This window comes from Palaemon carinicauda, chromosome 38, assembly GCF_036898095.1.
Source record: "Palaemon carinicauda isolate YSFRI2023 chromosome 38, ASM3689809v2, whole genome shotgun sequence".
Taxonomy (NCBI): Eukaryota; Metazoa; Arthropoda; class Malacostraca; order Decapoda; family Palaemonidae; genus Palaemon; species Palaemon carinicauda.
The window spans coordinates 43,959,262-43,976,482 of NC_090762.1; the positions used below are offsets into that span (position 1 = coordinate 43,959,262).

The window sequence follows — 17,221 nt, forward strand, 5'->3', positions numbered from 1 at the left end:
GGGGAAGTGCCATGGTATATGTATGTATGTATAATTGCTGTTTCCAGGTCAGAGCGAAGCAATTCTCCAAAGAATCGTATCTGCAACATCATCCGATTCCTGACTACCCATGTGTGGAAGAACGCTTGCCGTGGCTTTTATGAGCGACACAAGTTCCTCTTCACTCTACTTTTGGCCATGAAGATTGACATGCAAAGTGGGGACATCAGTCATGATGAATTCATGAAATTTATAAAAGTGAATATTTATCTAATAGTTTCGTCAGTTTTAGGATTTTAGACTCATTGAAATTTTATAACCTCTTGGCTCATAAAGTAGCATTGCCATTTTCTAATAAGCTCAATACTCTTTAAGTTATTATTCAAGGTATTATTAAAGATTTCTAATAGAATGAAAACTCTTGAAGACTTACTAGCATATTCCGATAAGAGAAATCCTTCTAGAATAATATAATTTATTTTTATAAGAACTAATCTTATAATGTAATGGAAAAATTATATACATAAAAATTTTCTAATGGAAGTGAGACTTTTGATATCTTAAAAAAGTTCTTGGAGTAACTGATAAGGAACCATTGTTATATGTCATTAGTACATTTTTAATGGAATTACTTTTCATTTTTTATTTTAGAGTTAAATCAAATCAGTATTCTCCCTTTTAGCAAACCAAATGAATGATTAAAAAATAGTAGTCTATGTTCTTACCCGAAGAAAATTGGTTTTCAAATATTTCAACACACAACCAAACATGGTAACTGTGAATTGCGGTTTACAAAATTTAAAATGATCTGATCCAGGCTCTGTATAACTAGGGTGGTGCTTCCTTGGATTTGAAGACAGTGCAGCCGAAACCCTTCCGGTGGATTTTGGATATTACGTGGCTCAACCTTGTGGAGCTTTCAAAGCTTCCACAGTTCATCAACATCCTAGAACAAATAACAGATAATGAGAAGGACTGGAAAATATGGTTTGAAAAGGATAAACCAGAAGAGGTAATGGAGTTATTTTTTTATTTTGTTACTTGTGTACATATCAGGTATCAGTGGTTAGGCTTCTAAAATTAATTTTTCATCAAAATGGTTTTATCTATATTTTCTAAAGTATGTATAATTATTGTCCCTAGGTAAAATTTAATTTATTATGAAAATTGTGATTGGTGACTTCAGTGCTAAAGTTGCAAGGAATAATCAAGGTATAGAGAATGGGATGGCTGGTGCAGGTCTTGGCAAAGTTGCAAATGAAAATGGTCCACACTTTATAAGTTTTTGTTCAACAAACAATCTTGTTATTGGAGGTACTCTTTACCAGCACAAGGACATCCGCCAATATAGTGTACATGTACTTCACCATGTGGCAATTACAAAAATCAAATAGATCATATAGCCATTAATAAAGAGAGAAGGAGGACTCTGAGAAATGTGAGCAGCTATAGAGGTGCAGATATTGGTAGTGATCACCAGCTCCACATTGCCACACAGAAATTAAAACTGAAAGCATACAACAGAAATGTAGATAGAATACCTAGGTTTGATACAACTAAATTTGTAGAGGATGAACAAAGAGAAACCTTTGCAATTGAATGTAGGAATCGATTTGCAGTCTTAAAGACTTTAGGAGATGAAGAGCAGACGATTAATGAAGAATGGTGTGATATTAAGAACATATCAGTCAATTGGTAGTGAAGTTGTGGTACATGCAGTTACAAGGAGAAAACTGTGGATATCAAATGACACTTGGGATACTATAAAAAGGCGACAAGGACAAAAATTGATTGTTGAAAATTTTCAAGGAAGTAATGAAAACTTCAAGGTAGAGCAGGCTAAGTATTGCAGTATTGATAGTGATGAAGTCAAAAGAAAAGCCAGGGATGACTGGAGAGAATATTTTGACAGGAAAGCAGATGAGGCTGACAAAACTATGAATTCTGGGAGTGGTTATGGTGCAAGAATTGCTCAAAGAATTATTAATGAAATCTCTACAAGGGCAAAGAAGTATATACTCATCAAAAAGAGATGGATCTGTTATAACAACAGAAGATGCGGAAAGGCAATGTTGGATGGAATACTTAGTGAGGTCATGAATTGGAGATATGAAGTGAATAATTTGATTGATATTCCTGAAGCTTAAAAAAAATAGAAATCCCCTGGATATGATGGAATAACTGCTGAAATGATATTGGCTGAAAATGAAGTGAATCCCAAAATACCTACAAGATTATTTTGTAGAATGTGGTATGAAGAGGCCAAACCTAATGAATGGAGCTAGGAGTGTTGGTGAAAATGGCAAAAATAAAGTAGATCTAACTGATTGCAATAATTACAGAGGCATCACACTTACGTCAGTTGTCATAAAAATATATAGTATGCTCATTCTAAAGAGACTAGAGAGAAAGATTGATGAAAATGTGAGAGATGAACAAGCAGGATTTACAAAAGGTAGTTATACTGACCAAATTTTCATTTTAGACATGAGGTACTACAATGTTTAGAATATAGAAATCCACCTTTGATAGTATTTGTGGACTGTAAAAATCTTTAGGTATTGTGCACCCGGTCAATTTTGTGGAGAATCCTACATTATTATGGAGTTCTTAAATATGTAAATTTGATTAAGTCTGTTCATAAACATTATCCTCCTCATGATAATGTTGTGCATAGAACAGTTGACGATGGTGGAGAAGGATTGGTAACAGGAAATTATCTTACCAAGAGTATGCTGTTCCTATTAGCAGAACACCACAGAACTTGCAATTCTTGCTTACTAGAATGCATGAAATATCACATGAGGCTGTGCTCAAGATAAACAGAAGAAAGACAGATAATGAGAACAGAATTTGCAATGGAAGATGAAATATTATTGGAAGGAGAAAGAATTAATGAGGTGGAATCATTTAAATATTTAGGAACTATGATTTCTAATACAGGATCTTTAGAATTTGAGTTTAATGAAAGATTGAAAAAAGCAAATTCGACAATGGCTAGGTCAAGTAAAATTTGGAAATCAAATTGCCTTAAATTACATATGAGAATCAGGCTATATATAAGTTTAGTGTGATTGGTGTTACTCTATGAACATGAGTCATGGTATGCCAATGAAACAATTGCCAACAAATTTTATAGAGCGATTAGTTCACCAAACTTTCAACTGGGCTCCACAAGACACTAGAAGAGTCGGGCCTACATGACTGATGATTATGAAATGTGAAGTAGGAGATATTGAAAGGAGAAATATTGATTTATAAGCTCAAGATAGAGACGACTTGTGAAATCTAATCAGGGGTCAATAGGCATAAGAGGAGATAATGACGATGATATATATATATATATATATATATATATATATATATATATATATATATATATATATATATATATATGTATATATATATTGACTCATTAGGGGTAATTTGAATGAATTACTATCAATTGTGTCACGTGGTGAGCCGGAAAGTCGGGGAAAACTCGCTGGTAAGAGACTGATGTCTCGCCAGGTAGATCCTGAACTGCTGGTTAGCAGTTAGGTTCCGACTACTTTTATGGCCTGTTGTGGCATGGTTGGTTTCGACCTGGCCTCTCATTAGAAGGGGCCAGCGTTCGATCCCAAGTATGAGGTAGAAATTTATTTCTATTTGAACACAATGTTGTGTTGAAATTTATCCATATATATATATATATATATATATATATATATATATATATATATATATATATATATATATATATATATATATATATATATACACATATATATATATGTATGTATATACTGTATAACGGATTTTGAAGCAAAGCGAAAAATCTATTTTTCGGTGAGATGGCCATGTCGTCTTGATGGAAGATTCCTATTGGCAGCTTTCTAAGGTATATTTGGCTACAGTGATACTTCAAGAGAATTGACTGTAGGTCTCCAGAATTCTAACTCCTGGCGCGAGTATCCTTAAAATTTTTCTTAAGGACATCGCATAATATCGGGGGACGTATATCTTGATACAACACATGGCAATCTTCACCCCAAACAGCATTTTTGCTTTGAGGGAGAAGAGTGGCTTAATTGAAGGGGAGCCATTATCAAGGTTACCCTACCTCCCCTATTACTGCAGGGCTCCAAGATGGCACTCATTCCTTGTAGCATTGAGCATGTTGCTACAGATATAGTAGTTTCGGGAGGGATTATTACCTAAGCCTTTTCTTAGACAAGGAGGGTGGGTCCTTCAGGAGGACATGGCTATTTCACCCAAAAATAGATTTTTCGCTTTGCTTCAAAATCCGTTTTTTTTGGGCTCAAGCCATGTCGTCCTGATGGAAGTTTACCAGAGAATTACTTGAAAGTACTGTATCTGTGGATATTTATAAGTGCCTCAACCTTGGATTAGCTTTTATATGGTCACTGCCACTAATCATGGAACAATGTTAGGGCTTCCTGCCCCCTGCAGGGAAGTGTCTTTGCTAGACTGTAAAAAGCCTCAAGGTTTGTATACGTGTAGGAACACATATAAGTATCAATCAGATCTATCTGTTTCTATGTATCAGTGCAATAAATAGGAACTTAGGAAATAAGTAAAAGAACTCTGGCTACTTTTTATTTTGCTACTTATGGGGCGAAATAAGACGCAATTACACATTTTTATTCACTTATTTAAGTTAAATGAGTAAATGGAGTAACATGTGTAATAAATATAAAAGAGAATTATGCATTCAACATATACAGACAATGTTTTTCTACCAGAAAAGGAAGAAAAGGGTTAATGCCACTCATAATAATTGATAAAATTATCAAGATAATTTTTACTGTGAATGTTGGATACTATCAACACTGTGTACAGTGTACATATGGCACTAGTGTCATTTGTATAATTATTCACCTGAAAATTGAACCAGAGTGACAGTTACATAATAGGATATTGCACTAGACAGAGTCAGCATCTTTTCACCCGAATTGAGAGTCCCAATCAATTCACTGTTCATCGCAGCACTAGACGACAGGTTTCACTACGCTACCTGCCGCCACCACATGACGTTTGAGTTCATGCACTTGCTTCGCATAATGTTTGTAAAACACTCTAGAGGACTTCCAACCAGTGTATTAGCGAAGACGCTCAAAGTCCATATACTGAAAGAAGTTCAGTGAGGAAGCAATTTTTCTCGGATCATGGCCTGCGGGTGTACTGTCAGGATCCGCTCTGGGAATGAAGTAGGTGAGCTTCGCCCTTAGCTGTTTTAGGGATAGGTTTGATCCTGAGGTTTTACCTTTGAAGAGCTGTCCTCCCCTGAAGTCGGAAGTTCTTCGAAGATAGACCTTTAGACATTCTACTGGACATAGAGAGACATCTTCCTTCAGAGGGCAGATTCTCCAGGGACCCACCTTTTGGTGGGTAGCTCGTTCTTGGCGAGAAAGGTAGGATCAGATAAGAGATTCAATTCTCCCGGTTCTGTGAACTGAATATGGCCCTCGCCTCTTGATAGGGCTACTATTTCGCTAACTCTAGCCCCTGAGGCTATAGCGAACAGGAAAATCACTTTTGGAGTTAGATCCTTAAGAGAACAATCCTCTTTGTTCAAGGCTGAAGCATAGTGTAAGACTTTGTCCAGAGACCATGAAATGGGCTTCGGAGGGGCTGCAGGTCTAAATCTAGCACATGCTTTCGGGATCTTGTTAAAGATTTCGTTCGCCAGGTCCACCTGGAAGGCGTATAGAACAGGTCTAGTCAAGGCTGACCTGCATGTAGTTATCGTGTTGGCAGCCAAGCCTTGTTCATGAAGGTGGATGAAGAAAGACAAGCAGAAGTCTATTGAGATATCCCTTGGACTTTTTGCTTTAACAAAAGAAACCCACTTTTTCCAAGATGATTCATAATGTCTTGTGGTTGACTTTGCCTTGTATTCTTCTAAGAAGTCTATACTGCCTTTTGAGATCCCAAATCTTTTCTTTACCGCCAAGGCGAGAAAATCATGAGATGAAGGTTTTGAGTTCTCTGTGATGAAGCAAAGACAGTCGACTTCTGAACCAGGTGAGATAGAGCTGGGTTTGGTAGAGAGACCAGCCTCAGCTTGTGTTCCATCACTAGAGGGAACCAATTGCTCTTGGGCCACTTGGGGGCCACTAGTGCTGCAGTTCCCTTGAAGGATCTCAGCTTGTTGAAGACATTCAGCAGGAGATTAGTTGGATGGAACAGGTAAATCCGGGTCCAAGCGTTCCAATCGAGGGACATGGCGTCCCTCGCTTCTGCCAGAGGATCCTCGTACGGGACTACGTTTCGAGGTAGTTTCTTGTTGTCGCTCGTCGCAAAGAGGTCAATCTGCAGTTCCGGGACTTGTTCCAAGATGAAGGAGAATGAGTGCATCTAGGGACCATTCTGACTCTATCGGCTTTAGCCTGGATAGAGCGTCCCCCGTCACATTGCAGAATCCTTGTAGGTGAACTGCTGATAAGTGCCATCTCTTCTTTTTCGCTAAACGAAAGATGGCTAACATCACATGGTTGATGGGCGATCTGGAGCCTTGTCATTTCAGACATCTCACTATCACTTCGCTGTCCAATACCAGCCCGATGTGGGCTGATCTGTGAGGGGATAGTTTCTTCAGCGTCAAGAGGACTGCAATGGCCTCCAGAATATTGATGTGAAAGGTCTTGAACAGGGATGACCAAGTCCCCTGTACTTTCCTTTGATGGGAGTGACCTCCCCATCATTCCATCGAGGCATCCGTGTGGATGGTCACTGATGGGGGAGGTGGTTGTAAGGGAACGGTCCTTGTATAGGCTCTTGACCTTCGATCAAGGCTTGAGAAGTGATCATAGTAAGATCGGTACCGGTCTTTGTAGATCTCTTAGAGCATTTGATGTGTATCTTTTCCAGACTCCTGACGCATCTTTCAGCTGTGCTCTTAGCACTGGGTCTGTTACTACTGCAAACTGGAGAGAGCCCAGTACTCTTTCCTGTTGGCATCTTGAGATTCTTTCTGATTTCAGTAGGATCTTGAAAGACCCCGCGATCTCTCTCCTCTTCCTTGATAGAATGGAGAGGCGGTGTGGCTTCAAGTTCCAATGGGTAAAACTCCTGTGCTGGAGAGATTCGAGACTTCTTAAAGTTGATCTTGAATCCTAGATGTTCCAGGAACTGGATCACTTTCTTGGATCCTTGCAGACAAGAAGTCTTGGATGCTGCCCACATCAGCCAGTCGTCCAGGTACGCTGCTACCTGAACACCATCTAGACGTAGTTGTTGTACGACTGCCTCTGCAAGTGTCGTGAAGATCCTTTTGGGCTATGTTTAGTCAGAAGGGCATGGCTCTGAAGACATACTTTATCTTCTGTAACTTGAATCCTAGGTACGGGGAGAAGGGCCGGCTGACTGGGAGGTGCCAATAAGCATCTGCCAGGTCTATCGAGACTGTGTACGCCCCTTTTGGTAAAAGGGCCCTTATGTGTTGAAGGGTTAACATCCTGAAGTTGTTATCCTCGATGAACTTGTTGAGTGGCGACATGTCTAGAATGACTCTGAGTTTGTCCGAGTCCTTCTTGGGAACACAAAACAGCCTTCCCTGGAATTTGATGGACTTTGCTTTCCTTATAACCTTTTTGCTCAAGAGTTCTAAGGTATAATCTTCCAATAAGGGGGTGGAGTGTTGGAAGAATTGAGGAAATGACAGTGGAGACTTGTTCCATTTCCATCCTAGTCCATTCTTGATTAGGCTGTGGGCCCAGGGATCGAAAGTCCAACGATCCCAAAAGTGTTGGAGCCTCCCTCCTACCGAAAGCATCTCATTGCTAAGGTTGTCCGGAGGGTTTGCCACCTTGACTGCGTCCTCCCCTGTCTCAGGAGGGGTGTCTTGAGGAGCCCCGATGGGAACCTCTTCCTTTCGGATGAAAGGTAGTGGTTTGCCTCTCACACCCTGGGTTGAACGCTGGTGAATGGGCAACCAGCTGTTGAGGTACCACTTGAAATGTGGTCTGTGGTTGAGCAACCATTTGGGGCACCACAGTCCTGGTGACTGTAGGATGTTGCTGGGCAGGCCGAGAGGGTAGTCTTGGCTTCTTTAACTTCCGTTTAGGTTGGGGACCCGCATCCGGGGAAGACTCCCTCTTTGAAGAGATGCCCCACTTCTGGAGAAGGTTCCTATTCTCCTTGGCGGCTTTCTCAACTACCTCTTTGACCGTTTCACTCGGGAAGAGGTCTTTACCCTAGATGTTGGAAGAAATCAGCTTCTTGGGTTCCTGTTTACTGTTGTAGCAGCAAACACAAACTCTTTACAGGATCTCCTAGCCTTCATAAAGGTGTACAGGTCCTTCACAAAGGTGGCCATATGCATTTTGGCCAGGACTGTGAGCATGTCTGGGGTGCTTTTGTGGCCTGCACACATCTCGATGCAGTTCTGTAGGGACAGAGGCGGCAAGCCTCTCTTTCGTCTCTTGCTCCGTACGCAAGAGAAAGTCTGACAGCTTAGGGAGATTCTCACTGAACTGCCGTCCCGCGATAACTGCATCTAGCTTCCCTACTGAGAAGGTTAGGTGGACTTCCTTCCATTCCTTCTCATCCATGGGCAGGGCTAACGACAGAAGCCTACACTCTTCTAGTGCAGGGCATGGTTTGCCTGCTTCAACTGCTTTGGCAACAGCCTGGAATGCCTTCTACGTAAGGGGGAAGGCTCTGGAAGCAGGAGCAAGAAAGGTAGGGTGTTTCTTGCTCAATGCAGTCACTTTTGAGTTTATAACCCGCCTTTTTCAGGCTGCTCGACAAGAGAGCCTGTGCCTTGTCGTGGTCGAAAACCATGACCTCTTTCGGTTCCGTCTCCTCCTTTGACGCTGGCTCATGGTTCAGTCGGATGAAGCAGTTAGGGTAGGCGTTAAGTTCGGCCAGAACTGATATTGTCTAGAGGGACAGCTCCCATCGTCTCTGAGATGTAGAGTTTGCCGTTGGTAATCGGCATATACTCCACACACCTCCAGGGATTAGTCTCGGAACATGATGGCAGGTCTTGAACTTTGGGTCGCTTGTAAGACCCTCGGGAGGTGGTGATCCGTGCTTCACGGAGCTCTCTAGCTTCGCTTCCGTTTTTTCACTTTGTTTGCAAAGATTCTCCATTAATGAAGTGATATGAGCCAAAACTGCCTGGCTCATGGCATCTAATGGAGGAGTAGGAGCTGAAGATGTAGATGTTGTCGGCTCCAGTGCCGACACAGGTGGAAGGGACTCCCCCACTTCCGACGACTCAACTTCTCCTTCGGGAAGTAGAGTAGACTCATCCTTGTGATTGTCCCTAAGGAGATCCTTCTCTGTGTTCATAGACACTTCAGACATCCTTTCCTCCTGGTGGATGTCCATGCTTTGTATCGCCTCACTGACGTCCGTCTCGATTGCAATCTGGACGCAGGGAGGTCCGGGCTGTGTATGGGGCACGACAGCTTTGGGGAAGAACAAACTACGCATCCTGTCGTTGGGCAGGTATGGTCCCGGAGAGTTCTTCTGGAACCCTCGTACCCATTTGCGCAGCTTTTCTCGTGCTGCATCCCTCAACTCCGCTGACGTGGGGTCGTTGAAACCTTCGACCACCATGGCCGAGCAGACGTTGCAGTCCTGGGGGTCCTAGTACCGCAAGATTTCAGTGGTAATGGTGCAGGCGGCATGATTCCTGCACATAGTGTGACCACAAAAGTTCCTACTCTTGTGGTTACAGTATGTCACCTCGTGCTTCATTTTAGGGTTCCTCCTGTAAAGAAAGGAAATATAATTGAGTATGCGGTTATTTATCACACTTGATAAATAGGATATATGCAATAAATATATTTGAATCCTAACCATTATAGCTGTGACCTCCCCCAATATTAATGTAAGAATTTCCTTATTAAGGAAAACTCAAGAGAGAAGGGTTCTAATCTCTAGGGATAGAATTAGTGTATACTAACACTAAACCTTCCATAAAAGTATTAATATGGTGGGGTAAGATTTAAACTGATGACTTTATCAGTGTATTGAAGGAATACTTCACTTCAATATAAAATTGGTCTCACAATAGACTGTGAAAGGACACACTGGGTATGTTGGAAATATAAACTACGGTATAATATGTACTATAGTTTTCTGTCTGCAGTATATACTATACTGCAAATATACTGGATACTGTATAATCATATACTGTAGTTCAGCCGGCGTGTTGCCGGAACTCTAACGTATACGATTGTCAAAGGAAGAGGAAATTATTCATGAAATATATATCTTTACCAGTATAATTATGCCTAAATGGCTTTCATAATTTATTAATGCTATTACAAACGGGAAAGTCGTTCTGCTAACTAAATAACACATGCATAATGAACGACAGCGCCCATGGCGCCTCCGGTGACAGGCCTTGCTCCTTAACACAATAAATTATTCTAATTTCACTGTGAAGCAGGAGCTGAAAATTATATACTGTAAAGAATAAATACTCAACTTTCCAGGAGCAATAGAAGCTGGAGATTGCATAATAAATCCTCACAAAAACGATCAAAAACGTTAGATTAACAGGGAACACCACCGTGCGAAATCGCTACAAAAATAGGAATGAGCGCCATCTTGGATACAGCGCCATCTAGATACTCAATAGTAGTATTGAAGGAATGGTAACCTTGATAACGACTCCCCTTCTATTTTTGCCACGCTTCCCCCTCGAAATGAAAACGCTGTTCGTGGTGAAGATTGCTATGTGTCATATCAAGATATACGTCCCCTGATATTATGCAATATCCTTAAGAGAAATTTTAAGGATATTCGCGCCAGGAGTTAGAATTCTGGAGACCTAAAGGTTAATTCTCTGGGAATATCACTGTAGCCAAATATCCCTTAGAAAGCTACCTATAGGAACCTTCCATCAGGACAACATGGCTTGAGCCCAAAAATAAGGGTGTAGGTATTTAACCTTACTGCCTTCCTCCAGAATGAGGGTTCAAATGGAAGGGGAGAATGCATCATTCAGGCTTCCACCCAGCCACAAGATCTGTTGCCAGTCGCTGCCAGTTTCAGGGATGTGGATGGCAGTCCAAGGGAGGACTGAAGAACACTCAAGGGCTAAAGAGGTCTCCCACCGGCAGCTGCCATAGCCGGCACAACCTTTCCCAGAGCCTTGCGTCTGTAGGGGAAAGTCGGGGCGGCTATCAAGCCGCCTATGTAGGAGCCCGGCCGGCGCTACGATCTACCCGGCAAGTGGGGAGAATGTAGGACGACGGCCACAGAGTTGCGATAGCTAGGCTATCGCTAAAGCACAGAGAGGGGCAGGGAAAGGGTCTCGTATGTAGTGTTAGGAGAAGCCGGCAGGATTGCCGCCACTTCCAAACAGGGCTGGAACTTCATTTCAGTATCGGCGCCATCCTAGGCGGCAGAATATCTATTCTTCAGCCTAGGTCTGCCGAAACAAGACTTGTCTTCTAGACCACAGGGGAGAAGGTGGTGGCATTATACTACCACTTCAGGTGCGGCCTAGGGAGGCTAAGCCTCCTATGCCAGCAACTATAAGCCGGCAGGGGAGTGACTACTCACCCTGCAGCTCAGCCGCCAGCATAAAGACTGAATACTCTGAGGTTCTGTTGAAAACCCTAGCTGGGATGCTCACTGGCAAGGGTGGGAGACAGGAAACACTAGCCTAGTCAAGCCGGAGTGTACTACTCTGTGGCAAGACCAAGATGGGCTGTCGCCTATGGCGGCACTCAGAGGGAAGGAGGGATTACCCTTAAATCTCCACAGGAGATGAGTATCGAGTCATATAAATAATTCTAGGAGATGTACTATCTCCTGTTGAATTGATAAAATGATACACGAGGGTAAACGGGGATAATGTATGAAAGTATACTAAAGCGCCTAGGCTAGGTAGCCTAGCACGGGGCAAGAGTCTCGGTTACCTATATCACCAAAACTCTAAAGTATACAATCGACATATGAGGAAGAGGAAATTTGTATGCATAATCATATCTTCACTAGTATAATTGTGCCTAAATAGCTATAATTCATTAAAGCTATAAAACCAGGAATGTCGTTCTGCTGACTAAATAAAGCATGCATGACGAATGACAGCGCCCAACATGGCGCCTCCGATGACTGGCCAAGCTCCATTAAACACATTGAATTATACTAATTTCGCTGTGAAACAGGAGCTAAAAATTATGCACTGTAAAGATTAAATACTCAACTTTCCAGAGGCAGAAAATGCTGGAGAATGCTTAATAAATCCTCTCAAGAACGATCTAGAACGTTAGATAACAGGGAAAACCACCGTGCGAAATCGCTACCAAAAAAAGGAATGGGCGCCATCTTGGAGCCCTGTAATAGTAGGGGAGAAAGGGTAACCTTGATAATGGCTCCCCTTCAATTTCGCCACACTTTCCCCTCAAAGTGAAAACGCTATTTGGGGTGAAGATTGCCATGTGTCGTATTAAGATATACGTCCCCTGATATTATGCGATATCCTTAAGAAAAATTTTAAGGATACTCGCGCCAGGATTTAGAATTCAGGAGACCTACGGTTAATTCTCTGGGAGTATTACTGTAGCCAAATACCCTTTAGAAAGCGGCCAATAGGAACCTTCCATCAGGACGACATAGCTTGAGCCCAAATATATATATATATATATATATATATATATATATATATATATATATATATATATATATATATATATATATATATATATATATATATATATATATATATATACAGTGAACCCTCGTTTATCGCGGTAGATAGGTTCCAGACGCGGGCGCGATAGGTGAAAATCCGCGAAGTAGTGACATCATATTTACCAATTTATTTAACATGTATATTCGGACTTTTAAAACCTTCCCTTGTACGTAGTACTGTTAACAAACCACCCTTTAATGTACAGAACACTTAATGCATGTACTACAGCACCCTAAACTAAAACAGGCACAAATATTAAAGGCAATTTTATATCATGCGTTTCCTAAACACCTAAAAAGCACGATAAAAAATGGCAACCAATGTTTTGTTTACGTTCATCTCTGATCATAATGAAGAAACAAACTCATTTAGTGTACAGTACACATATATGTATAGGTTAGTTTTTGCATCGATTATATTGATTATACAGTACTGTATGTTGATTTTTTTATTACCAATGTTTTAGTTTACGTATTTTTCTTAGGACTTCCAAATGAAATGTTTTTCTTTATGACGCCGCCTGAAACGACGGCGTGTACGCTCAGTAAACAACCACGCTCAGAACAAACAAGGCATTTAACACGCATGATGATAGTGATAAATAATGATACAGTACATACAATATTTACAGTAAAAGCATTTACAAAATATGTTACCTTACAAATATAAATTATACAGTATTGTACGTAGCAAAGCAGGAAAACAATTTACGAGAGAGAGAGAGAGAGAGAGAGAGAGAGAGAGAGAGAGAGAGAGAGAGAGAGAGAGAGAGAGAGAGAGAGAGAGAGAGATTGTTTTACGTACGTAAATGTAAATTTTAAACAAAAAAAATATGATAGGTTACAACATGTAGACTTTTAAAACCTTCTCTTTAACTTAATGCATACAGTACGTACGGTACTAAACTATAAAACAGGCACAAATACAGTTTTAGAATGTACAGTAAGAATATTAAAGTAAAAAATAAAGATTGTTACTGTACTTACCACGAAAGAAGTTGAAGAAAAACTTGAATGGTGATGGCGATGAATTTGCTGCACAGTAGAAATGATGATGAAGAAGCTGATGATGTGTTCTACTGTGCAGCCAATGATAGTATTTTACGTCTCTTCAGACGGAGGTGTCTTTTCCTGGGACACCTCTTCAACTTCTTCCTGGGAAACTTCTTCAATTTCTTCCGAAGGCGTACTAGCAGGAGGAACTGGCTCTTTTTTGCGAGGCTGGAAGAACATTGTGATCGGAAGTTGTTGCCGCTGCTTCTTTTTTCGATCCAAGAGCATTTTGTAGGGAGTCATGTCTTCATCGATCTTGTTGCAGAATTGCATCGAGCGAACCATATCCTCGTCCCACTCTTGCAACATTTCTTTCAACTCCTTCGCATGGTTGCAGGCCTTGGCAAGCCGTTCTAATGTTAAGCCCGTTTCTTCGACATTTTCATGGGTCTCTTCCTGGGTATCACTCTCTTCCTCACTTGCCGATTTCGTCAGGTCTTCGAGGTCTGCGTCAGTTAGGGGCTGGGAATGGCAGTCCAACAACTCGTCGACGTCTTCAGTCGTCATGTCGCCAAACCCGTCACCTCCAATTATGGCAGCCAACTGCACAGATTTGCGTATTGCAGAGTGTTGGATTTCCGACGGAGTAAATCCCTTGTCGTCGTAAACAATATCGGGCCACAACTTCTTCCAGCTCGCATTCACGGTTGCAGGTTTCATCTCTTGAAGTGCCTTCTGAATATTCTGCAGGCACGTGGCTATGGTGTACTGCCGCCAGTACGCCTTCAAGTTAAAATCTTCATCCTCGTCATCTTGGGCAGCATCCACACACGCAACGAGGTCCGCCAAGGTATTCTTCGTGTAGAGGGCCTTGAACGCCCTGATAACCCCCTGGTCCATCGGTTGAATTAATGACGTGGTGTTGGGTGGCAGGAACTCAACCTGAATGCCCTCATGCGACAGGTCAGTTGCGTGTCCACCAGCGTTATCCATAAGGAGAAGGATCTTGAATGGCAAGCCCTTCTCTAAGAGATATTTGCTGACTTGCGGGATAAAACACTGATGGAACCAGTTGGAGGTCAGCATCTTCGTAATCCATGCTTTTTGACTATGCATCCAGTACACAGGAAGGAGATTCTTATTTTTATTTTTCAAAGCGCGAGGATTTTTCGACTTATAAATAAGCCCTGGCTTTAACAAAAATCCAGCAGCATTGCCACACATCACGAGGGTAACGCGATCCTTGAATGCTTTAAAGCCAGAGGCTTTGGCTTCCTCTTTGAACAGGAAAGTTCGCGACGGCATTCTCTTCCAAAACAAGCCAGTCTCATCCATATTAAAGACTTGTTCCGGCTTGTATCCACCTTCGGCGATAATATTCTTGAACGTCTGGTTCACGTAAGTTTCAGCAGCGGCAGTGTCAGCGGAAGCAGACTCCCCATGCAGGGAAACGCTTTTCAGGGCGAAGCGTTTTTGAAACTTAGCGAACCATCCTTTGCTTGCGGAAAAACGTTTCTGAGGCTGGGAATCAGTGGATGTCCCTGGTTGAGGATCATCTGCATCATCATCATCTTCAGCATGGTTGCCGTCGTCGTCTTTAGGTTCCTTTGCAGCAAAATTCTCATATAAGCTCAAAGCCTTTGTTTGGATGGTGTTCGTATCCAACGCTATGTTCTTCTTCCGGCAGTCGGCAATCCACACAGCTAAAGCACCTTCCATGCGTACGATCGTTTTATTACGCGTTGTAACGACTCGCTTCGCTGATCTGCTAAAGGTGATTGCAGCCGTCTTTCTAATGTTCGCCTCGTCCTTCTTGATATAGCGAACAGTAGATTCGTTGATGCCAAAATGGCGGCCGCCAAACGCTTTTCAGGGCGAAGCGTTTCTGAAACTTAGCGAACCATCCTTTGCTTGCGGAAAAACGTTTCTGAGGCTGGGAATCAGTGGATGTCCCTGGTTGAGGATCATCTGCATCATCATCATCTTCAGCATGGTTGCCGTCGTCGTCTTTAGGTTCCTTTGCAGCAAAATTCTCATATATGCTCAAAGCCTTTGTTTGGATGGTGTTCGTATCCAACGCTATGTTCTTCTTCCGGCAGTCGGCAATCCACACAGCTAAAGCACCTTCCATGCGTACGATCGTTTTATTACGCGTTGTAACGACTCGCTTCGCTGATCTGCTAAAGGTGATTGCAGCCGTCTGTCTAATGTTCGCCTCGTCCTTCTTGATATAGCGAACAGTAGATTCGTTGATGCCAAAATGGCGGCCGGCTGCCGCGTAACTTCTACCATCTTTTAACATGTCGAGAAGCGTAACCTTCTCAGCTATCGTCATCATCCTTCGGTGGCGTTTAGGCTCACTACCAGCCTTAAGAGAAGCAGAACGCTGGGGAGCCATTACAGTAGGATTTACAGTAACAAAAAGTTCAACTTAAAAAAGTCGCACACAGCACAGATTCACACACTTAAGAACGTCTACTCAGCGATACGCGGTAACAGAGAGTGGACGATCCAGCCCCGCGAGAACTTTGATGCTGCGGGTAGGAGATGCGGGCAAAACACCAATCACAGGCTAGATAACAAAACTTGAGTTCTGATTCGTCATCTATCAGCGCTTGAACCAATCACAACCCGTCTTACAGTACTATGATGCGTTGGTTACCTACTCATAGAAGATGCCCTGCGCATACCGAACGTACGTAGATTAAGTACAATACCGTAATAATAATAAATAATGATAATAATACTGTACAGTAATAATAATAATAATGATAATAATAATAACAATAATAATTTTATTAACAACAACAACAATAATAATAATAATAACAATAATAATAATACAGCTTTACGTACGCTATTTTACGCCTCTCTCTCTCTCTCTCTCTCTCTCTCTCTCTCTCTCTCTCTCTCTCTCTCTCTCTCTCTCTCTCTCTCTCTCTCGTACGCTTATTCGAAATGTGATTTTTGCAACAAAGAATATTATTGGATGCAGTACTGTACTACGTACGTATACATACAAAAGATTCATGGAAAAAAAGCACATCCATTACAGTACACACCATTCTAATATGGTATGACTGCATCTGATTTGCGTTTCATGTTCGATTTAATTTTACTACGTACTGTATACAGTACTGAATTATCGTATGATCACATTCTCTTTTCGTGTTTTATTTCTTTCTGTGCCGAATTATATATCATATGTAATGCAATGAACAATCAGTAAGAACAGATATTACTAATTACAGTATTAATGGAATTACAGGTAACAAAATATCGTATTTGGTTGTCTTCAGATTTCGCGGTATTTTCGAATTTTCCGGAAAATCCGCGATATGTATATATATATGGGTTATGGGAAAACCCCGCGAAGTGGTGAATCCGAGATTGTCGAACCGCGAAGTAGCGAGGGTTCACTGTATATATATATCTACATATATATATATATATATATATATATATATATATATATATATATATATATATATATATATATATATATCTATATCTATATCTATATCTATATCTATATCTATATCTCATCATCATCATCATCAACAACATCATCATCTCCTCCTACGCC

The 17,221-nt window shown here is 41.4% G+C and overlaps 1 protein-coding gene across 1 annotated transcript in view; it reads left to right on the forward strand.

Annotated features, from left to right (window-relative positions):
* The window catches only part of LOC137630593 (dynein axonemal heavy chain 5-like), a 429,728-nt gene that overhangs the window by 364,148 nt on the left and 48,359 nt on the right, over positions 1-17,221 (forward strand). Inside the window, exons 55-56 of the mRNA XM_068362169.1 lie at positions 48-237; positions 812-991. Coding sequence (XP_068218270.1) covers positions 48-237; positions 812-991 — 370 coding nt within the window. The remainder of the gene's footprint in view (positions 1-47; positions 238-811; positions 992-17,221) is intronic.